This window comes from Orycteropus afer, unplaced genomic scaffold, assembly GCF_000298275.1.
Source record: "Orycteropus afer afer isolate SDZICR_OR568_19922 unplaced genomic scaffold, OryAfe1.0 scaffold00001, whole genome shotgun sequence".
Lineage (NCBI taxonomy): Eukaryota > Metazoa > Chordata > Mammalia > Tubulidentata > Orycteropodidae > Orycteropus > Orycteropus afer.
The window spans coordinates 32,644,780-32,669,844 of record NW_006921588.1 but is presented as its reverse complement, the minus strand read 5'-3'; the positions used below and the strand labels follow the sequence as shown (position 1 = coordinate 32,669,844).

Here is a 25,065-nt window from a genome sequence, read left to right as displayed (position 1 = left end):
CTGGTGTAGAGGAATCTAACTGATTTTTAGAAGTTGATTTTGTATCCTGCCACAATGCTAAATCTATCAATTAATTCCAGTAGATCTTTTAATGAATGTCTTGGGTTTTCTAGGTATGGGATCATATCATCAACAAATAGGATAGTTTTCTTTCTTCCTTACCAAAGTAGATGGCTTTGATTTCCTTTTCTTGCCTTATTGCCCTGGCTGGTAGCTTAGTGCCCAAAAGCACTTGACTGCTAACCAGAAGGCTGGCAGTTCAAACCCACCAGCCACTCCTTGGAAGGAAGGTGGGGCAATCTACTTCCATAGTGATACTGCCTTGGCAACCCAAGGAGGGTTTGCTATGAGTCGGGTCCTGCTCGATGGCACATAACAACAACAAACTGATTCTTAATACTTGTGCTGATATTTTTATATGTTTAAGCTGTATGTTTAAATTCAGCCCTTCCCTTATTATTGCAGCTGTTTAGAATCTGTCAACACTTTATCTATCTTATTATACAGTATTGTAAAGCAAGTGAGGGGAGTAGAGTGTGTTGTGAGGGTTAAAACCTTCAGGCCTGGAATTGGTCTGCATTGTCCTAGTGAAATAAAAGTGTACCCACATGTGGCTGACTATAATCAAGTCATGAAATAATTAGTAGTGCTGCTTTCTAAAAATGAGTCTATGAATGGGAATTTGGGGGCAATTTGTACCAGTTGTCATCCATGTCTCTTGATAACAGTGAAACTGATGATAAGCATCTGGTCTTGTTGAAACCCTGGAGGGCATTACTGTTGAGGCTGGTTGCATAGCAGGAATATGTTCATGTGACCAGCAAAAAATATAAAAAACACCAGTTGAGACTCTATTCTAAAAGCAGCCTGAAATATTACCAGTTGAGTTTAGAAAATTACCAAGAGAGAATGCATAATGGGATACAAATTGTTTTAATATCCTATCATTGATCACACTGGTAGGTTATTGAAATAAGAATAATAATAAATTTTAAAAAATACAGAGCAGGTCTCATCATTAACATCTCTTATCCTGCCTCTTTTACAAATCATCTAAAACATACTTCTTTTTCATCTTTTCAGAGCCCGTGGCTGTGGAATACAAGGCACTGCTGGTACAACTACCCCTATCAGGTGAGGAGACATTCCTTTCTGGTTTTATACCTGTAGAATATCTTCCTTAGGTCAATTCCATAGTTTCAGGCAGGTGCCAATAGGTTGCACAGTTTCCTTGCTATTGACCCCACCTGCTGAGTGACGCCGGGCGTAGCCCTAGTGAGATAAAAAGCTTGTATGTTCAAAGTGAAATTCAGAACAAAAGCCCAAATGCTTTAGCAGATGACATTTGCTGGAGGGTAGGCTGCAATCAGTCCAACAGGTGGAATATTCCTGTTTCTAACAGCCGATCTGTGTCTTGTTACTGAGGAACGTCTGAAGACCTGATGACACAACAGGCCTGTCTCAGCAGCAAATGTGGAAAGCTCAAATGTGCAACTAGAGCAGGCATGCTGACATCATTTCATTCTGTGGCTCAGGAGCAGTCCCCAAATATGTAAATCAAGCACTACTTCCTTAAGTGCAGAAAAATGAGCTTGTACCATTACTCATAGATGGATTATTCCAGCAATTAAAAAGAGCACTGTTTAAATTGAGATTGAAATCATATACCAGAAAGAGAGCATTTCAAATCCCTGCCCACTGACATACCTTTGCAGCTGTCCATGAATTATTTGTTGTGGTCCCCAATCAGCTAATGTTTGATTGAATATCAATGTCAAGATGTTCCTATTTTGATTAAAGTATGTTAAATAAGAGACACAAACATGACTAGATATTTCAGTAACAATAAACAGACATATGTTACAGTAAGCAACTTGGATATTTTAGTGTTACTGAGATTCTTTTGAGGTTTTTTTTTTTTTTTTGTAGAGACGTTTGGTCTCTATGGCATACATTAAGTTAATGGGGAGAGACTCATACATGGTATATTACATCAGGGCTGAGGGACAGGCACTGGATACTCCTCGAGCAAGTGGAAGCCTAGGACACATTGAAATGAAATTCCAGTTTGTGTTTATATCTCTTTCAAGTACTTTATTCAGATTAGAAAAGAATGTAAATAAGCAACATGTCATGACAGAGAACAGAGCATGCCACCGCTATCTGATAGAGACTAAAGCAACGTTGAAAGTAATCACTTATCATACACAATTGTCATTCTCAGGGCATCTGCTCTTTTACTATCTTAAATACTTGGACTATTTTCATTGAAAGTGCTCTTTTGTAACCTGTAATGGTACACTAAGTAGGAAAACCCACATGTATCTAAAATTCTATTTTTAAAGGTATATCAAAAGGCTTCTTAACTTGATGTTGATGTGGCAGCTGCTCTAATGCACCACCCTTAAGAGGAAAATTCTGTCATGTGAAAGACATTGAGAACAAATGCAATGTGAAATGCAATGCCATCTCTTCTCCTTAACTATAATGTAGTCTGAAATAACTTTCACATTTATGGATGGAGCTGAGAAATTGCTTATTTCTGAGAAAATTAGTTGCAATGCCCCTAAATGTAGTTGCAGACTATTTTACAGGTAACACTATAGCTTCAACATGGAAGTCTGAAGGCCTGATACAGTTATGTTTAAAAATAGGAGACATCATCAGTATTTAAGGAAAGCTGCTATATGTGGGGATTCAGGTCAAAATTAAATATCCTTCTACTAATAAGACATCATTGCTTATCCATGAATAACAACGGATAACTCCTGAAATCTCAGACAAATTCATGATACCTTATGGGAACAGTGGTCATCCTAAATAAAACTTATAAACTAATTAATAAAAAGCAACTGTGTGTATGTGTGTGTGTATGTGTAAAAATTATACCATATGTAATTATTATACATGTTGTTGTTGTTGTTGTTATGTGCCGTCGAGTCAGCCCCGACTCATAGCGACCCCTCCTTGGGATTCCGAGGCAGTATCACTACGGAAGTAGGATTGCCCAACCTTCCTTCCGAGGAGTGGCTGGTGGGTTTGAACCGCCAGCCTTCTGGTTAGCAGGCAAGTGTCTTAGCCACTATGCTACCAGAGCTCCCTATTATACATGTAATCATGGTTATATGTGTAATTATAGAGCTTTGTGTGTAATTATGTTTATGCAAATATGTAGATTATAATTCAAGGTCAATGTCAAGCCTTCTTAGCACTTTTATTAAGATGGAGCATTCTCATGAAACATGTTTATTAGGTCTTTAGCACATAAAAGAAATAATTCAACAGATTTTAGAGGGAGGAATAGTGGTCTGACTTCAATTTTAAAAAAGATATACTACTCCTTGTGTATTCGTATGCATATTACAGTGTGTGTTACATAAATGGTAAGTTTTTTAGATATGTGTGTGTATTTTAAGTTTAAAATAATGTAAAGTTGCATTTGGTTGAAGCTTATATAGCTTGTAATAAAGAAAGCGAGTTGGGCGTGAGAAGCCCTAGTGGTGGTCACAGGGCCTTATTAATTTTAAGACTGGATCAGCCCTTTAACCTGACATAACTGACAGCAATTTCCTGTCAGTGATTCAACCTAGAAATGATAGTACTAATTTTATAAGGTTTTTATGAGATTCAAATAAGATAACATGTGTGCAAGTGTTGTCAACTGCAAAGAACTCACGAATATAGTAATGCTATGCTCTATTATGAACTCAGCAGTTTCTAGACATATCCTAACTTGTCCTCATAACTCCTCTGTGCATTTTCCCAGGTGGTGATGCACGGAATAAGAGAGGCTCATTAAGAACTGAAATTTACTTCTATTCAACATCCTTGGTTTGAAAGATCTGGAAGCTAGTGCTCTATTTTTTTTTTAGATTTCACTGCTGCCATACATCTGACCTGAATGCCCATCCCTCATGCCTAATGACTTCAAGTTTTAGAAGGACAATTCAGGAGGAAATCTGTTCTCTCCAGTGTAATGCTGAGCATGATAAACACATTGGTATTCATCATCACTTAATAGTTTAGGATTGCTGGTTGGATAGTGTGCAAACCTGTCATGTATTTTGCTGTCAAAAACCTGTAAGAGAGTCAACTATTTTCCTATATGCCTGAGCTTCAAGTTGATAGAGTTGGTGGTTAAGCAAGCACCAGCTTCTTGTGATAGTCATTTGCAATGCTGTTATGGGTGTATAGGTTGTTGTTATTGTTGTTATGTGCCGTCAAGTCAGACCCAACTCATAGTAACCCCCCTTGGGTTTCCGAGGCAGTATCACTACGGAAGTAGATTGCCCAACCTTCCTTCCAAGGAGTGGCTGGTGGGTTTGAACTGCTAGCCTTCTAGAGGTTAGCAGTCGAGTGCCTTAGGCACTACACTACCAGAGCTCCTACTGGTATATAAAGTTTTTAAATTTCAATTGTATTTACCTTATATCTTGTTTGTAGGGGGTGGACATGTTTTGAGATCAGGTTAGAAGGTTTTTCATTCTAATAAAGCAAGACTATTCACTACAACTCAATAAAACAATTAGAAACAACCCATCAAAAATTATTATTAAAAATTGTTTTGTTGTTATATTTTTAGATGCAAAATAGATAGCCCTGACTGCCACTGCCTCTCTGAGCCTCTCCCTATCTCCGATCCTTTGAGGCAGGTAGAACAGGTATTGCCCTCACTTTACAAATAAGAAAGGTAAGATCCAAGTTCTGTATCTGCTAAGCTATGGAGCTGGGACTTGATTGCAGGTTTCCTGCTGGGTTCCTAGTCTGGTATCTCTTGGCAGCCTCCCTGTTGCTCAGAACCTTTAATAAATATTTTTGAGTCATCTTTTTTTGACATTTGAAATGTATTGACCATGTCCTAAGAACACGAAATCCTGGCTAATTAAGCATTTGAAACTCTATGCCTCAGTGACTCACACAGAGCTCCCATTTCCATCATCTACCTTCCTTTCCCCTGTGCTGTAGGATCCCCTAGCAGTTGTCCAGGATTATTCTCTTGTATGTGTAGGAGAATATTTTTTCCAAGTTGCCTAAGGAATCTTGCAGATACTCATTTCAAAGGATCATAAATGTTATTGTTAAACATGATAGAAAATTGGGTATCAGATGTTTATACTGATTAGTGCTTTTTTAGTTTTTAGTTGGAGAAGAAATGAAAATAATGCCTCAAGCTGTGGATTAGAGGCATCCTTCATAGCTCTGTTATTCACCAGGAGAATGGACCAGGAATTGGATTTATTCAGGCTGCCAGACCCTTTCACTTTTCATGATTGGACTTTAAATATTTGGGACACAAATTGGGTTCACTATTAAGGAGCCTTGGGAGCTCTGGTAGCATAGTGCCTAAGGCACTTGACTGCTAACCAGAAGGCTGGCGGTTCAAACCCACCAGCCACTCCTCGGAAGGAAGATGGGGCAATCTACTTCCGTAGTGATGCTGCCTCGGAAACCCAAGGAGGGGTCGCTATGAGTCCGTCCAACTCGACGGCACATAGCAACAACAACAACAATTAAGGAGCCTTCGTGGCACAGTGGTTAACTGAAAGGTCAGCAGTTCAAACTCACCAGCTGCTCTATAGGAGAAAGATGTGCTTCTGTAAAAGATTACAGCCTTGGAAACCCTTTGGGGCTGTTCAACTCTTTCCTATAGGGTCGCTATGAGTCATAATCAACTCGATGGCAAGAGGTTATTAACTATCGCTCTTTCCTTTTATTTCTTTCATCCTTAGCCGCTCACAACTGACCTTCACTACTACTACATCCTGGAGCTGTCGTTTTATTGGTCTTTAATGTTTTCCCAGTTCACTGATATCAAAAGAAAGGTAAGAGTGATTATGCTGTAATTGTTGAGTGGTTGCTGACTTGTGTCTTTAATGGTTTTTTGCAGGTGGGAATAGGGTTTCAAAGCACTGAACTCTGTTCTCTCCACAGCATGAGGTCAGTTCTACTCTGTGCATTATTACCGAAATCTTGCAATTTTGTTTGGGCTGTTGTGTATTTTATTCTAATTATCTCTTCACTCTTTCCCAAAAACCTAGTATCCTTTTCTCCACAGAAAAATATAGCACTGAATCCTGAGAGCAATAAGTTTCTGACAGTCTGATCTAAAGTCCTTCTATTCTGAAAATTAAAAGAAGAAATACTTTATTCATACCTCCTGGAGAAGAGTAAAATTCTGAGTGTTCTAGACCTACAGAATGAATTTTTCCCCAGTTTAAATATCTAGTATCAAACAGTGTCACAAAAATACGATATTCCTAAACAAAACTGATCTGTTTTTCACACGGTCCATTTAATTGAAACAACTTTTACTAAGGGCACACATGACCCACTCATTTCAGCTCCTCCCATCTTACCAGATGGGCAGAATTGGCAGTTTTGACTTTTCCCTGCTTCTTTTTTTTTTTCAATTATTATTTCTATGGTGCCATTTTCTCCAGATTTTTACATTTGGATCATTCTTTCAAAGTTACCTCTGCTGGCCACCATTTCAGTGCCTCATCCTTTTCATATTCATAAACATCAGGTTCTAGCTCTGGTTTCCAAATGGTAATCTCCATGCAAGATCATGCTTAAACACTCAGACATTTACAACCATAACCTATATGTCAAAAACTCCCAAATGTTCCTCTTCTGCCCCATATTCTCTCCAGGCTCATACTTACACAAATCTGGTCACAAAAAGCAGTTTCATTTTTTCATGTGTTTATCATATCAATTAATCCTCACAACAATTCTAAGATCTACTTTATTATTCATTTTTTATCCTCATTTAATGGATGAGGAAACTGACCCTTACAGACAAAGTGCTCCCAACTACAAGCATGCGTTCCCTCTAGGCATCTCCTTCCTTTACAAACTTTAGTAGCCAGCAACCATCTAAAACAGCAGGACTTCAAATATTTGAAGAGTGAAGGTTGTTTTCCTTCACTCTACTTTTTCTCATGCCCGATGCCTAGTTCTTTAATATCAGTGATGCTGATGGTATGATGTGAGTCCTTTCCAGTTTTGTCTCATCTATTACAATCGAGTCTGAAAGGATGTTCCTATCTAAATAGTCATTCTTGTCCAGCTGCCACTTTCTAGGAGCCCACTTGATGGAAGTTACGTTCCTAAAACCTTCAAAACAAAGCCCAAACTGCTGATAGTAATGTGTAAGGTTTAAACAGTATGGTTCAAATCCATCTCTCCAGCCTTATCACAGTACAGCCAGACTTACTCCTTAGAAACAAGAAAGGCCAGACTTTGTTTCATGTACTTCAGTCATGTTGTGAGAAGGGACTGGTCTCAAGAGAAGGATATCGTGCTTGGTGAAATAGAGAGTCAGTGTAAAAGGGGAAGACCCTCAACGAGATGGATTGACATAGTGGCTACAATGATGGGCTCAAGCATAGGAAATATGGGGAGGATGGTGCAGGACTGGGCAGTGCTTCATTCTGTTGTACATAGGGTCACTGTGAGTCGGTGCTGACTCATCAGCACCTAAAAACGAACAACAACAGAATGAATTCTGTGAACCTTGCTGTAAAATTACTCCTTTTATAGTGTTTTCTACACTGATGCTACAAAATGAAACACTACAATCCTTGAGAACAATCCACTTATGATAACTATTAAGATGATGGTAATTTGGTTTAAAGCAGTGAAAATAGCTTGATAATCCTGTTGGCTATGGAAAAGACACAAAACATGTGTGGTGAGAAAGCTCAAGCAAGTAGAGAGGATTGGAGGCTTTTGGTATACCAGTATCTCACTAGTACTAGGCTCCTGGGAGCCAAGAATAGCTTAGTTCTACTTTCATTAATCTCTTTGACTCTGTGTGTTATTGTTGTTGTTACGTGCCATCGAGTTGGATCCGACTCATAGTGACCCCTCCTTGGGTTTCTGAGGTGGTATCACTGTGGAAGTAGATTGCCCAACCTTCCTTCTGAGGAGTTGCTGCTGGGTTTGAACCACCAGCCTTCTGGTTAGCAGTCAAGTGCCCTAGGCACCCCTAATTCTAACTAAGCAAAAGAGAAATCACTAAAATGGTAAAGAGCTACAAAAGGCTTACTGCTACTAAAGTCAAGGGCATGGCAACAAGGCAAAACAATGCAAGAATTGTGTATGTGCCTAATCTAAGAGTGAGTCTCAGGACTGTGCTTGGAAATCTGGGTTCTAATCTATTCCTACATGCAAGGCTCTGAGAAAGTCACATAAACTAGTGATGTATCAATCTTCCCAACTACAAAATTGGAAGAATGTTTTACCTTCCTGTTTGTTATACAAGTGTTTTAAGTAATAAAGTGCCTCTCAGAAGAAAATGAAATGCACAGTGAACCTAGCACAGTGTCTGGCATATAGAAGATAATGAGTGTACAATTTTTGACCACATGAATAAAGAAAGTTCCTTGTATAAGGCAGAGGAGACCTACTGGCATACCATCACTGAAGGATCTTTAAATATTTCTAGAAACTGACCCAGAATTTTTGGTGTAATGGCTAAGGGAATCACAAAATATGAGTGCCAATGAGTCATGTGGTATGCCTAACTCCTAACGGAGCATTCACTTCTGAAAATCAGCCAATATACACCAAATTACGGCCTTACAATTACACAAGTTAGGAAAGATAGCTTTATTAGCCAGCCACTGCTGTAGGATTGTGGAAGACACATATCTTGGAAAAGTAGACTGAAGTACTAGGATCATAGACTCCTAAATGCTTTTCAGCTGCCACTCAGATACCACTTGTGATTTAGCAGATTACTGGTCTAACCAAGAAATAATATATCACAGTATTATGCTCCATCATAACACACAGTCATGTTTTCAAAAGAACTTGGAAGACAACCATTAATAAGTCAGATGATGTTCTGATGAGTCCATTCATTCATCCTAAAGCTACAGATCCCCACCACAAGTAGGCACATTGATAGTCATGAGGAACATAAAGATGAATGTACCATGTTCTTCATCCTCCAAGTCTATGAATGGGGAAGGAAGGTCACCACACCATTAGAATAGAAAATGATTAAAAGCCATGAGGTAGTTGAATAATGATAAAAAGAAAAGATTACTTTTGAGTTACTCTTGCTTGTTAGGGAGGAGGAGATGGGTTATATTCTAGCCAAACACAAGGTCTTGTTAAATAAATAAATAAAAGAAGGTATGGGAAATTTTATGTGTTTAGATAATGGTGAGGAGATATTTGTAGCTAGGGTATATGAGTGTGTAGGCAGGAGGCAAGTGATAAGGCTGGGGAGATGGGTTTGAACCATATTGTCTAGACCTTATACATTACTACCAGCAGTTTGGGCTTTTGAAGGTTTTAAGAATGTAACTTTCATCAAGTGGACTCCTAGAAAGTGGCACTGAACAAGAATGACTATTTAGATAGGAACACCCTTTCGAACTCAATTGTAATAGACTAGACAAAATTGGAAAGGACTCACACTATATTATCAGCATCAGTGATATTAAAGAACTAGACATCAGGCATGAGAAAGATTAGAGTGAAGGAAGACTCCTGCTATTTTAGATGGCTGCTGGCTAGTAAAGTTCATGAAGGAAGGAGATGCCTAGAGGAAATGCATGCTTATAGTTGGGAGCACTTTGTCTGTAAGGGTCAGTTTCCTCATCCATAAAATGAGGACAAATAATGAATGATAAGTAGACCTTAGAGTTGTTGCGAGGATTAAATGATATGATAAACGTGAAAAAATGAAACTGCTTTTTGTGACTAGATTTGTATGAGTCTGGAGAGCAAGTCTGGCTGTACTTTGTCCAAGACAGATTTGTTTCTTCGTCTGGCAGTCCACTATGTTGTTGTTGTTGTTGTTGTTGTGTGCCGTCGAGTTGGACCCAACTCATAGCGACCCCTCTCTGGGTTTCCGAGGCAGTATCACTACAGAAGTAGATTGTCCCATCTTCCTTCCGAAGAGTGGCAGTCCACTATATATTTGATATTCTTTGCCAACACCACAATTCAAAGGCATCAAGTTTTCTTCACTCTTCCTTATTCATTGTTCAGCTTTCACATGCATATGAGGCATTTGAAAATACCATGCCGTAGGTCAGGCTCACATTAGTCTTCAAAGTGACATCTCCACTTCTCAACACTTCATAGAGGTCTTTTGCAGCAGATTTACCCAGTGCGTTGATGACACCTGATTTCTTGACTGTTGCTTCCATGGATATTGATTGTGGATCTAAGTAAAATCCCTGACAACTTCAATCTTTTCTCCATTTATCATGGAATTGATCCTAGACCTATACACATTTTCATTGTCTAGAAATTAATTATACATTTCTCTGGTCAACACCAATAATCTTCTGTTATACATCTGACATCTCTATCTCCTTCACTTGGTCAAATACCGTTTACTTTCCTGATGCAATTGGCTTATTCTAGTTTCTTACACAAGATGGGAAATATTTCATCATCAGGCCTGCTTATTACTCAGCACAGGTTTTAATTAGTAAGGCCTTTTACTCTGCTGCTATCTCTCATTAGTTAGCTATAGCCCTTGATTTTCTCTTTAGCATCTTTCTTACTGGTACTCTGGGTCCTTAGGGGTTCCCTCCTCATTGCTCTCCCATGTGCTACACCTGCTGGTCTAGCCATCAGAAAGGATTTGTGGTATGTTCTGACTGCCAAGTGTTCTCCTCAGCTTCTATACTGAAACTGTTAACCACGATTTCTAAAAACTGCCTGTTTCCTAATTGTGGAATAGAGAAGATTGAAGACATTTGTTGACAAAATAGTATGGAAACTACCTTCTGAAGGCTGTTAGTAGAGCTGATAATAGGAGGGCTATTAAAATGTTTCTTTAGCTCCTCTTATAAATGACAATGAGCTCAAATGGCCAGGAGTTTAAAAATGTTAGATCCAAGTGCATGCCTCAGACTGTTGGAATCAGTGTTTTAAACTAAGTTTCCAAAAACCAAACTAGTTGCCATTGAATTGATTCTGACTTGCAGCAACCCCATATGTGGCAGAGGAGAATGGTGCTCCTTAGGGTTTTCACGGCTGTGACCTTTCAGAAACACATCAGACCTTTCTTCCAAGGCACCTCTGAATGGCTTCAAACCACCAACCTTGCTGTTAGTAGTCAAGTGCTTAACCATTGGCACAAAGGATTCCAAATGAGATTTAGAACTCATTTTTTTGTTATTTAATCAGTTCAGGTCTTTCTAAAATGACATTTATATTTGCAAACTCATCTCCTCCTCTAGAAGCATCCTGTGTTTGCTCTTTTTTTTAAATTCCTCTGTTTCTAAATTTAATCTGGAGTTTGAAAATGAGAGCAGATGCTTTGTTCCCTTCATATTTGATCATTCCTGGAGGTGCTTATTTGATAAGTGAGTTAGAAATACTATTAATCTTCCCAGACAGAAGGGACTAACCCAAGATGTAGTCATTTCATATAATGAACTTATAATTTAAATATTCTGTTATATGATACAACCACCACTCATCTGTCAGTTTGTTGTACTGTGGTGGCTTGGGTGTTGCTGTGAGGCTGGAGGCTATGGCACCAGGTTTCAGCAGAGCAGGTTTCAGCAGAGCTTCCAGACTAAGACAGACTCAGAAGAAGGAAGGGGCCATCTACTTCTCAAAGAATTGACAGTGAAAACCTTATGAATAGCAGTGAAACACTGTCTGATATATTACTAGAAAACTTTATGAATAGGCCTGAAACATTGTACAGTATAGTACCGGAAGATGAGCCCCTCAGGTCAGAAGGCACTCAAAATACAACTGGGGAAGAGCTGCCTCCTCAGAGTAGAGCTGACCTTAATGATGTGGATGGAATAAAGCTTTCAGAACCTCCATTTGCTGATGTGGCACAACTCAAAATGGGAAGAAATAGCTGTAAACATCCATTAATAATCAGAACATGGAATGTACGAAGTATGAATTTAGGAAAATTGAGTGTTGTCAAAAATGAAATGGAAGGCATAAAGATCAATATCCTAGGCATTAGTGAGCTGAAATGGACTGGTTTTGGCCATTTTGAATCAGACAACCATATGATCTACTATGCCGGGAATGACAAATTGAAGAGAAGTGGCGTGGCATTCATCATCACAAAGAATGTTTCAAGATCTATCCTGAAGTACAATGCTGTCAGTGATAGGATAATATCCATACACCTACAAGGAAGAACAGTTAATACTACTTTATTCAAATTTACACAGCAGCCACCAAAGCCAAAGACAAAGAAATTGAAGAATTTTACCAACTTCTGCAGTCTGAAATTGACCAAACATGCAATCGAGCTGTGTTGATTATCACTGGTGATTGGAATGCAAAAGCTGAAAACAAAGAAGAATTACCAATAGTTGGAAAATATGGCCTTGGTGATAGAAATGACATTGGGGATCGTGAGATAGAATTTTGTAAGACCAATGAGTTATTCATTATAAATACCCTTTTTCAACAACATAAACAGTGGCTGTACACATGGACTTCACCAGATGGTGTACACAGGAATCAGATTGACTACATCTGTGGAAATAGCTGATGGAGAAGCTCAGTATCTTCAGCCAAAACAAGGCCAGGAGCTGACCATAGAGCAGATCATCAATGGCTCATATGCAAGTTCAAGTCGAAGCTAAAGATAACTAAAAGAATCCACAAGAGCCAAAATATGACCTTGATTATATCCCGCCTGAATTTAGAGACCATCTAAACAATAGATTAGATGCATTGAACAACAGTGACCGAAAACCAGAGGATTGTGGGATGACATCACAACATCATCCAGGAAGAAAGCAAAAGATTATTAGAAAGATAAGAAAGGAAAAGATCAAAATTGATGTCGAAGACACTCTGAAACTTGCCCTTAAACAGAGAGTAGCTAAAGTTAATGGAAGAAATGACAAGATAAAAGAGCTGAACAGAAGATTTCAAAGAGCAGCGCAAGATGACAAAGTCAATTACCATAATGAAATGTACAAAGACCTGGAGTTAGAAAACCAAAAGGGAAGAACATGCTTAGCATTTCTCAAGCTGTAAGAACTGAAGAAAAAAACTCAAGCCTTGAGTTGAAATATTGAAAGATTCTATGGGCATAATACTGAATGATGCAGCAAGCATCAAAAGAAGATGGAAGAAATACACAGTCACAGTACCAAAAAGAATTGGTCTAGATTCATCCATTTCAGAAGGTGGCGTATGATCAAGAACCAATTATTTTGATGGAAGAAGTTGAGGCTGCAGTGAAGGAATTTCTGAAGAACAATTTTCCAGGAATTAACGGTATACCCATTGAGGTGTTTCAGCAAACTGATACTGTGCTTGAGGCACTCACTTGTCTATGCCAAGAAATTTGGAAGTCATCTACCTGGAAGAGATCCGTATTTGTACCCATTCCAAAGAAAAGTGATCCCACAGAATGTGAAAATTATTGAACAGTATCCTTAATATAGCAAGTAAAATCTTGGTGAATATAATTCAAAAACAGTGCAGTAGTATATTGACAGAGAACTTCCAGAAATGCAAACTTGATTCAGAAGAGGACATGGAAAGAGGGATATCATTGTTGATGTCAGATGGATCTTGGCTGAAAGCAAAGACTACCAGAAAGATGTTTTCTTGTGTTGTATTGACTAGGCAAAAGCATTCAATTGTGCAGATCATAACAAATTATGAATAACTTTGAGAAGAATGGGAATTTCAAAACATTTGATTGTGCTGTACATAGACCAGGATGCTGTCATTTGAACAGATCAGACAGTACTGCATTGTTTAAAATCAGGAAGGGAGTGTGTAAGGGTTGTATCCTTTCATCATACTTATTCAATCTGTATGCTCAACAAATAATCTGAGAAGCTGTACTGTATGAAGAAGAACGTGGCATCAGGATTAGAGGAAGACTCATTCACAACCTGCGATACACAGATGACACAACTTTGCTTGCTGAAAGTGAGGATGACTTGAAGCACTTACTGATGAACATTAAAGACATCAGTCTGCAGTATGGATTACATCTCAACATAAAATGAACATCCTCACAACCAGACCAATAAACAGTATCACAATAAATTGAGGAAAGATTGAAGTTGTTAAAGATTTCATATTACTTGGTTCCACAATCAACACCAATGGAAACAGCAGTCAAGACATCAGATGATGTATTGCACTGGGCAAATCTGCTGCAAAAGACCTCTTTAAAGTGCTGAAGAGCAAAGATGTCTCCTTGAAGACTAAGGTGCAGCTATCCCAAGCTATGGTATTTTCAGTCATCTCCTATGCATGTGAGAATTGGACAATGAACAAAGAAGACTAAAGAAGAGTTGATGCTTTTGAGTTATGGTGTTGGCAAAGAATGCTGAAAGTACCATGGACTGCCAGAAGAATGAACAAATCTGTACGGGAAGAAGTGCAGCTGAATGTGCCTTGGAAGTGAGAATGGCCAGACTTCATCTCACCTACTTTGGTCATGTTGTCAGAAGGGACCATTCCCTGGAAAAGTATATCATGCTTGGTAAAGTGGGGTCAACAAAAAAGGGGAAGGCCCTCAAAAAGATGGATTGACACAGTGGCTGCAAGGATGGGCTCAGGTATAGCAAGGACTGTGGGGCTGGCACAGGACCGGGCAGTCTTTCTTTCTGTTGTACATAGGGGTGCTGAGTCAGAGCCAACTCGTCAACACCTAACATCAACAACAACATTATATGCTAGTCACTCACTGCCACTGAGTCAGTCCCAACTCATAGTGACCCCTCCTTGGGTTTCTGAGGTGTTATCTCTACAGAAGTAGATTGCCCAACCTTCCTTCCAAGAAGTAGCTGGTGGATTTGAACCGCCAGCCTTCTGATTAGCAGTCAAATGCCTTAGGCACTATGCCACCAGAGCTCCTTTATTTGCTACAGTTATGTAAACATTTTTTTAGGTTTTTTCCTTCTTTTTTTTTCCTTCCTTACTCCCTCCCTGTCTTCGTTCTTTCCTTTCTTGCAAAAAGAAATTATTAAAGTATCTTATTAAAACAATATTTGTATTCTTGATATTCAACATCGTTTGAAACATTTTTATTTTCCGAGGCTTAATTTTTGTTAAAATGCTATCCTTTAGCAGCTATTCACGCATTTCTCCTGCATATCTAAATTTTCTAAGGGAAGCTAATAAATATTATCAAGTTAGAGCCAGAACAGCTTGCTTATGCCTAAACCCTATGTCCTGTTAACTAAGCTGCTGTTTGGCTTAAAGGCCTGGGCCATTGGCCAAAGAGTTCTGCTTGTGTTCAGAGTCCTTCACAGGAAATTACCCATGGCAGAGTTCCAGGGCCCAGCTGGTGAAGTCCACTTGTTGCTCTTTTGGTTTTTAACCTGAAAGAAACACTACATCTTGTAAAAGATTCCTGGCAGAGAGAGGTATGATGATTAAATTTTTCAAGAAACTTATTGACAGGCTTGCTCTCTGGTAACTTTTTGCAGAGAATAGTTGCTGTCCTCATAGGAGTGCTTTATCTGCCTGTTAAGGACCCACCATGTTCCTGATCTTTCCTTCTTTAATTTTAGCATACCTTTAATCTTTTTACAAGGAAGTATTATGTTATAGGATTGACTGAAATTGTGTACATAAAACCATCTAGTACAGTGCTTGACATACAGTAGTAGGTACTTTAGAGCTTAGAACAGTGCCTGACATATACCAAGTCAATAAATACCAAGTAGTTATTGCATCAAAGCCTAGTGGTCCAAACAAATCAAAAATTAGTAGTCACAGAATTTTATATTTCCGGTTAAGTAAAATTTAAAGAAATTATAATAATGGTGAAGGACCAACATAAGGTTGCTGTATTGATCTAGTGCTGCTATAACAGACATATACCATAGGTGGAAGGCTTTAACAAATCAGGGATTTATTCTCTTACAGTTTAAGAGGGTAGAAGTCAGAGTTCAAAGTGCCAGGTCCAGGGGCTGGGTGAAGGTCCCTTGACCATGGGCTTCAGCTGTGCCTCTTGCTCCTGGCCTACTGGAGCTGGAGTCATTGCTTAACTTAGGCAGCTGCTGGCTGCTGAGGCTAACAAAACCCAAGGTCAACAAGTAAAATGGCACAGACACAAGATTATCAAACAACACAGCAGGCCACTGAGATGAAGACTTGGCCAAATGCATGATCCAGATGTGTCAAAAGGATATCGCAGAAAGGGGCAGGGTTACTAAAGGAATGGAACCAGGAACCTAGGATGGAACTGGGGAGTGCTGACACATTGCAGGGATTATGGACAATATCACTGAACAACTTGTGTATGAACTGTTGAATGGAAAACTAATTTGTTGTGTAAACTTTCACCTAAAGCACAATTTAAAAAAAATGCTGGCAGTGGCACCAAACTGTACTTGTAGTCATTGTATTCTTCACTGCCAGTAAGACAAAAATTCCAATTTCATTTAGCATGCTCTTGATGAAGCAGTGAAAGTGTTCATTTTATTAAATCCTTACTCTCGAGTATATATCTATTTAATATTTTGTGTAATGAAGTAGGAAGTACACATGAAGGATCTTTGTTGCGTGTTCTATGAACAATGATATTGCAAGAAAAAGCATGTGCAGCTAGTTCTTAGTTCCTTGTGTTGTGAGCTGAACTAATGGCTTTCCCCTGATGGAGTTCCATTTTTATTTGAAAGAATGACTGACAAACTATGGTTATTTCCACTTATAAACTTATATTTTTGGCAATTTTTCTTGAAAATGCACACAGCGAGCCTCTCAAGTATTTCAAGGGATATAACTGACATTATTAGTTATCAATAATAAAACTCAAGCTTTCAAGTAAAAATCAGAAATTTAGAAATTTATATCCACCATCATGAGTAATTTCTCAATATTTAAAAGTCTTTTTTGATGAGATTTTTAATAATATCAACACGTGGTTTTTTAAATATTGTTTAATAAAATGTGTCTTTGACTCAGTGAAATAAGTATTTTTCAAATGGCTAATGCATGATGTTGCAAAACATCAGTGACAGAACTATTCAAAGTGCAAGACAGACTGATGGATTTTGATGTAGTAGAGTATGAAAATTTCATTGATATGGTTTCCTTTTCCACATTGCAACTAACCTTTAAGAATCTCCTACTTGAAGTGTTTGCACAGGAAGATAGCTGGGGATGAGGGGGTGGCAGAAATGCATAAGAAGGAAGGACAGAGGGAAGAGGTAACTACAGGGGGTAGGTGGGAAGAGAGCTTTTACATTTTGGGGTTGTGGTCAATGTCATGAAACAAAATGTGTATGAACTGCTGTAAAGAAAATGAATTTGCTCTGTAAACTTTCACCCAAATCACAATAAAAATTAAAAAAAAATAAATAAATAAGAAAGGATCTCCCACTTGTCAGGTTTTGGTGTGGTATCAAAGAAGAATGTCCACAACTCTCTGAAAGGCTACTAAGATACTTTTCCCCTTTCCAGCTACATGTACGTGCAAGACTAGATTTTCCTCACATATTTCACAAAACAACATATGGCAACAGATTGAATGTACACCAGCTATGAGAATCCAGCTCTCTTGTCTTAAGCAGACATTAAAGAGATTTGCAAAAATGTAAAACAATGCCATTCTTCTCATTGTTGTTGTTGTTGTTATGTACTGTCAAGTTGGACCCAACTCATAGCCATCCCTCCTTGGGTTTCCGAAGCGGTATCACTATGGAAGTAGATTGCCCAACCTTCCTTCTGAGGAGTGGCTGGTGGGTTTGCACTGCCAGCCTTCTGGTTAGCAGTAAAGTGCCTTAGGCACTATGCTACCAGAGTTTTTTTTATTTTGGAAATTGTAGTTATTTTTATTTAAAAAAAAAAAAATGTGTTAACAACGAATAGAGTTGATTATTTTTATTTAAAATAAATAAATTCCTTTTAAATTTCTGTTTAATGTCTAAATAAGATAAATATTGACAAATATAACCCACACAAACAAACACTGCTTGGTCTCCTCAATAATTTTTAAGAACATAGGGGTAAAAAATAAAAAAACAATTGCCATCAAATTGATTCTGACTGATGGAGACCCCATGTGTTCCACAGAGTTTTTAATGGCTGATTTATTGGAAGTAGGTCACCAGCTCTTCTTCCAAGGTGCCACTGGATAGAGTCCAACTGCCAGCCTTTCACTTAGCAACTGTACACTTAACCATTTGGGCTACCCCGTGACTCCTATAAAGGGGTTAAGAAACCCAAAAGTTTGAGAACTGGTCTGGATTATTTTTAAGTCTTTCTTAAGAGTCTGACTCCCAGACAGTGTTCATATCACCATGTGCTTCCTTTGCTTGAAAAGCTGAAATCACCGCAGATGACATCTGTTAGCCTGAGAGGGATGGGGAATAATTTAGAATTCTCTCTATATAACAAACAGTGCTACTATTTATAGGCACAGTCAGGTGGGCCACTTAACCTCTCTTTCACAGAGGTGTAATGCTGCTCTTTGTGTGTCCACTTGGGGTTGGAGTAGCAATATTCTTCCATTAAAGCTCAGGTTTCTTCCAAGGCAGATATTCCTGACTCTACAGCCTTTGTCCTATTCATTTCTCACTATGATGTCTTAAGAATAAGCATAGAAGAAGAGACCACTCATTTTAATAAGCTATACCTGTGATCAAAGCAATTCAACCCAGTGCTATGTGCAGGCTGCTAGGTGAACAATACAACAGTACTGTCTGGAGAAGGAAAGTGTTGTATGGGGCAATTTTATGGCTTCCCCTCCCCCATAGTTTGCCTTAACTATTTGTTTATTCCAGCATTGGAACTCTCAAGCACCTTGCCGAAAGAGGCACTTAAGCATCTTTACGACTTTGAGAGAGATGAGTGGCCACTGGACCACTGCTCTTTAGAGTGTGGGAAGGTGATAGCCAAGGGCTGCTGCTTCTATTAGGGTGCAAAAGTCCACAGCATTGGACTCTCTGCATTATAGAGAGACCCACACCTCAGGGCCCAGGCAATGCTGCTGTTCTAGGCCTCTGAAGCCTTCAGTCTTGGGTTTCAGGAGTCCCACTCACTCTTGAAAGTTGCCACTCTCTCAGTTGGGCGTGTCAGTCATTTCCTTTGAAGAGTTTCTCTCAAGTCATCCTAGGTGCCTTGGGAAGACACCCCTTTGTTTTATTATATCTCTCAGCTCTGGTGGTACAGTGCCTAAGGCATTTTGACTGTTAACCAGAAGGTTGGATGTTGAAATCCACCAACCACTCCATGCAAGGAAAACTGGGCAATCTACTTCCATAAAGATTTACCACCTCGGAAACCCAATGGGGGCTACTATTTCAGAATCAGGGACCTCTGGTAGCATAGTGGCTAAGGCACTTGATTTCTGGCAGTTCAAACCCACCAGCAACTCATCAAAAGGAAGATGGGGCATCTACTTCCGTAGTGATACTGCCTCAGAAACCCAAGGAGGGGTCGCTGTGAGTCAAGTCTGACTCGACAGCACATAACAACAACAACATTCAGAATCAGCTCAGTGGCAGTGAATTTGGTTTAAGAACTATCTTCCTGGATTCATGAATGCCCTCATTTTCTATCTCCATGAAGATAAATGGACCCATTCTCATCTCCTTCCTTTTGGCCTCTGCCAAAGAGGCAAGGAGGCTTCATCTTCTGGCCTCCTGTAACCCCACAAGAGGAAGCAGGATCACCATCAGTAGCCCAAAGCCTATTCCTGTGAAGCCAGACATGCTGCCTCCCTCCAGCCTTTTCACCAACCCTGACACCAACCGTTCCTCCCCCAGCACCCACCACCTCTCTGCTGGGTTCAATAATTTGCTGCAGTGGCCACACAGAACTCACAGATTATGGGATTTATTATGGAAGCAGTGGGCTACAATTCAAGTTTAGGAACACTCTCAGTCTCGTCAGCCCACAGTCTCTCTGTCTCTCTCCCAGCAGTGTATGTCTCTCAGTGTCTCTCTCCCAGCAGTGTGTGTCTCTCCGTCTCTCTCTCAGCAATGCATGTCTCTTATATCTCTCTCTCAGCAGTGTGTGTCTCTCCTGTCCCCCAGCGGGCAGTGAGAGATTTCTTCTGCCTCTAGGAGAGCTCCTTTTGAGCCTGGCAGAGTGGCAAACTAACCGATCCCAACATCAGAATTCTATACACCTGAGAGAGCGAGCAAAGTTCCCAGAAAATTACTTTGTGCTGCTCCCAACAGAAATACCCCAGGTGGATAACTTTAACAATCAGGAGCTACTCAGTTGTTTACAGCAAATTCCACCATGGAGTTTACAGGGACGTATGGCTAGAAAAGCCATAACAGGTAATTACTATACCAGAGCCTCCTAGACGAGGCTTCCTTTTCACTCAAGTCTAACTTTCGCACCCTTGCTCCTAATCCCCCATCTCTTCCTGTATTCTAGGATTGGACCTCATTTTGTTTGTTTATCTCCCACTTACATGTATTTTCTCTCTATTGCTTCCTTCCCCAAAAGCTGTAAGTGTGCTCAAATGTCTCTACTCTTAAAATATAAATTAAAAAATATTGTTGCTCAGCTGCATATCCTCTTTTATACATTCCCTTATACTTCTTCCCCTCAAGCCAAGCCACTGGAAAGAGAAAATATTGCTTCAGCTTTGTGCCCTCCCTTTCCTGTTCAATCACTTGGTCTTTCATCAGACATTTGTGAGAAGCAGCCTGCTGTGGTGGTTAGGAGCCCAAGCTCTGGAGCCACACAGAACTGGATTCAGATTTGGCTTTAGCCTTTCCTTACTGTGTGGCTTTGGGAAAAATATGTAGCATGTAGCACATCAATGTCTATATAAAATGAAGTTCATAATAGCACTTGTTTTATAAGGTGCTTGTTAGGAATAAATCACAGTGCCTAACACATAATGTTGTATTTTTACACAAATAATACAATTGTTATGCCAGAACTAGTTTACACCATTTCATCATTTCCTTGCCTTATACGTGTGAGCACATTATTTATGTGAGTGTATTATTTGTAGGAAAAAAAAAAATACAGCACAAAAGACTTGCAAGCATCCTCACTGTAGGCTTCACCTCAGCATTATTTCTAGAAAGTTTACTGTGCTCCTGTGCTCCAAATTGAATGAGGCTGCCCTGGCCTTCATAGAGCTCACATGCCACTGGGAGAGGCACAAAAGAAAGCCAACACATATACAGGGTGATGAATTTTTAATAATAATGATAAAAGCAACAATAACAATGTTAATAGTTTCTTAAATATATTTAATATAAGGAACTCTGGTGGTGTAGTGGTTAAGGCATTTGGCTGCCAACCAAAAGGTCACTCAGTGGAAGAATGATGAGGCAGTCTGCTTCCATAAAGGCTTACAGCCTTGGAGACCCAACAGGAGTTGCTATGAGTCAGAATCAACTTGATAGCAGTGCATTTGGTTTGTTTTTATGGTATATTTATATAAGACTTAGGTTGTAAGCTCTAAGCACTTTGCATAACTCATTAAATCCTCACAGCAGTCAGTGAGGCAGATACCTATTAAATTAACACTTCACATAGGGAACTATGAAAAATCTGAGGGTGTGGCATCAGAAGTGCATATTTTTAGAAGGCTTTCTCAAGGAGTAACAAATAATTACACCAAATAACAAATATCAATAAGAAATACTCATATTTGCCTACACAAGTCAAGAATACATGAGGACATGACATTTGAGTGTACTGAAAGGGCTTTTGGAAATTGAAAATTAGTAGGCAAATAGGAGAGTAAATAGGAATTCACCAGGTAGTAAAGATGGTGTAGGGCTTGGAGAAAAAAGGAGGAGAAAGCATGACCATTCCAGGCAGAAGAAACTTCATGACCAGAGGCCTGCATGGGGGTAAGAAGAAGCTTGGCGAGTGAGTTCTGCAGAGCTAGAGTTCTCAGTGTGGGAGGTGTCTGATACAGAGCTCAGGCAGCTGAGGAAAGAGAACAGGAAAGAGGAGCATATAAGGCTGATGATAATAAGAGTTCCCCTGAACCCCCTACAGAACTATCCCAACCTGGTTGACCTGAAGGAGACTTTACCCACCTTCTGTGTAAGGCACAAAACTTAGTCCTTGACTGCCATTGTAATTTTGGGTCTCAAGGCCTTGATAGTAAGAGTAAGTCAAGGGGCATTTGTGATTTTAGTTGATCACAGCCTGCCCCCTATTGATCATTCTGATGTTTTCAACATAAATGAGTTTACTTGATATCATAAAGTGACTAAGTATTACCGAATAATGGGAATCAACAATCCCTTTCTCCTGAGGGATTATTCAAAAAACAAAACTGAGGAGTAAAGTCTGTTAGCCATTGCACCATTTAAGACTGTTTCATCAAGTTATTCAAATGTCTCAGAAGAGCCCTTCCAGCATTAAAAGTTATATAAATTAGTGTGCCTGGAACAAGGGTGATTTGAACAGAGCCCAGAAAGTGTGATCAAGGCCTTGCTCTCCAGGTGCTTGTGATCTGGCCAAGCCTATAGTAATGGAGAACTTTCCAGGACCTGAAGTTCAAGGAGAAAAAAAGACACGCAAGTATAATTTTTTAAAATCTACATTATTTCAGAGCAGAATACATTTAGAGAATGTGTTTTCAATGTTGAGAGGAAGGGAAAACAAAAGAAGCTCTCCAGGGAGCTATGAATCAAGCCCCTTGCTCTGACCAGGCACACTGGAAGGGAATCAGTGGCACCCTCTTACTGTTTTCTATTGGACAAATAAAATTTTATTGCATCCTTTTCCACAGTAATAAAACCAATTAAAGATTAAATATTAACCAAATAATTCACAGTATATGAGATTATGAGTTCTTGATCTTAGAATGGCACCATAAATGTTGCACAGGAGAAAGATTGAGTAAGAACTGCTTATACAGTGGTTCTTTATTTCATTTAGATATGTTCCCAGAAGCCATAAAGTAATGATGCGTTTAGCGGTAGACAAAGAAATACTGAACACAAACAGATAGTTTTTGCTTTAGAAACTGGTGAAGAAACTCTTTGCTTTTCAAAATATCCTGAAGTTGTAGGTATAATTGATCATGAGAATTTACTTACCAAACCTTTTTCTTTATAGTCTATCTAAATGTTAAGAGTAATATGTAATGGATTTCTTCAGAATAACTATTAAAATTAAATCTCTTACACATCCTTTATTTGAAAAAATGTGAAGTTGGCCATGAGACTGTAAAATTGCCATTCTCAGATAAGTAACTAATTCTCTATAATATGTCCTTTGCTATGGCTCTAAGACAAGGGTTGTCATATTTTTCTGAAAATGGCCAGATAGTAATATTTTAAACTTGGGGCCCACACAGTCTCTGTTGCAACTGCTCAACTCTGCCATTGTAGCAAGAAAGCAGACATAGACGATATTAAAACAAGTAGATGTGGCAGTGTTCCAAGAAAACTTTATTTACAAAAAGAAGCAGAGGACCAGATTTGGCCTGCATACTGTAGTTTGTCTATACCTGCTCTAAGGTGGAGTAATCTGGATATGTACATTTGATAAACAGAAGGGATGTCATGTTTGATATATAGTAAACTATATTAAAATTATATCAGTACACAGTTTAGAACTACAGTCATTCATTGCTTAATGTCCATGATACATTCTGTGAAATAGGGTGTTACATAATTTGAATGTTGTACAAACATCATTTTGTATACAGGCAGTCCCCAGATTGTGAATAAGTTCCATTCCTAAGCTTGTCTTAAAATTGAATTTGTACATAAGTTGGAACAGTTAGGTATGGTCTAATGTCAGTTAATCAAATGTCTTAGTATATAGTGTACCTTTCTATCCATAAAAAATACTAAAGAAACCCTTCTGGATACACTAAAATATCTTTAACATAATGATAATGTTTTCATCCAAATTGCAAAGTAGTGCCTGTTTGTTATTACAAACCACTGTATGTACTTTGAACCTTTAACATAATAGGCTTTATGGGAGTTGGAACCATGGGCGTATGTGTGGTCAGATGCTGCCCAAATAGACATTATATGGAGAATGACAGTATATTCAAATTACATCAGTACCTATTTTAAAAATATGTTGATAATAATAGTAGTAAATTCAAGGGCTTAAAATAATTAACTAACTTCTTGACATTCTTTTTAGAATGATGTCTATGTATGACAATTATCTCCTTCAAGGAGTAAATGTGTGTACATTTAGTCTAAAGGGGGAGAGTAGTTAGTCTATTGGAAAAAGTATTGAAATAAATTTGACTCTAGCTTTAGTGTGAGTTTTCAGTTATGGCTTAAACTTCAGAGAAGTGATAATTAAATCATTTTTGCCTGGACTACTCCACTTTACAGTTGAACAGATGTTTCCCAAGTAAGTCATACTTTTTCATCCCTTTCTAAATTATTTCTTAGAGATTTACCCTAGGTCTTATGTGATGTACATGAGAACAGAAATGAATTCTAGTTACAGTTTTTGAAGAACCTTGCTATTTGAAGTATTTTTCTTTAAATGGTACATTTAACCACATCTGTTTATAGTGAGCCAAAAATTCAAGTCCAGTTGAAAATATAATAACCACAGATAGAAAGCCCAGATACTCGAAAGTAGTCATTCAAATACATTCTGTGAACTTCTCACCCATACGTTGGTAAGAGAAAGGTATAATTTGCCTCAAATTGCCTAATGCAAGGTAACTCAGAATCAACTGATTGCTATAAATCACCCTGAATAAACTTTTAATTATTGTCTCATAAACCTAGAAAGTTTAGTTACTTGTTTGTTTTTTATATATTATGTTTTATAAGAGATGATGTATTATGCTATTAATTAGAACTTCCGCTGCCCATATCCAAAAGTTCAGAATCTATTATGTTTTCCTATCTCCTCAATTGAAAACATAATTAACTTTTTCTGAATTCTCGCCTGTTTATTTGTTTTGGCGTAGAGACAGGATCTGAGTGGCTACTCTCACTTGTATGCCTCCAAGTTACCTGTTAAAGTCCACTTTAAGCCATGCTGCTACCCAATATTCTGAGTTTTACCCCTAGGTTGCAGAATTCTAAATGAAGAGATAAGAAAACTATTACTGCTTTCTAGAAATCAGTAACATTTTGCATTCAAACCCAGCAACCACTCCATGGAAGGAAGACCAGGCAATCTACTGCCATAAAGATT

The 25,065-nt window shown here is 38.7% G+C and overlaps 1 protein-coding gene across 1 annotated transcript in view; it reads left to right on the top strand.

Moving 5' to 3' along the window:
- Nucleotides 1-25,065, top strand: part of CERS6 (ceramide synthase 6) — a 449,112-nt gene that overhangs the window by 354,563 nt on the left and 69,484 nt on the right. The window contains exons 5-6 of the mRNA XM_007946770.2: nucleotides 1,084-1,134; nucleotides 5,730-5,822. Coding sequence (XP_007944961.1) covers nucleotides 1,084-1,134; nucleotides 5,730-5,822 — 144 coding nt within the window. The remainder of the gene's footprint in view (nucleotides 1-1,083; nucleotides 1,135-5,729; nucleotides 5,823-25,065) is intronic.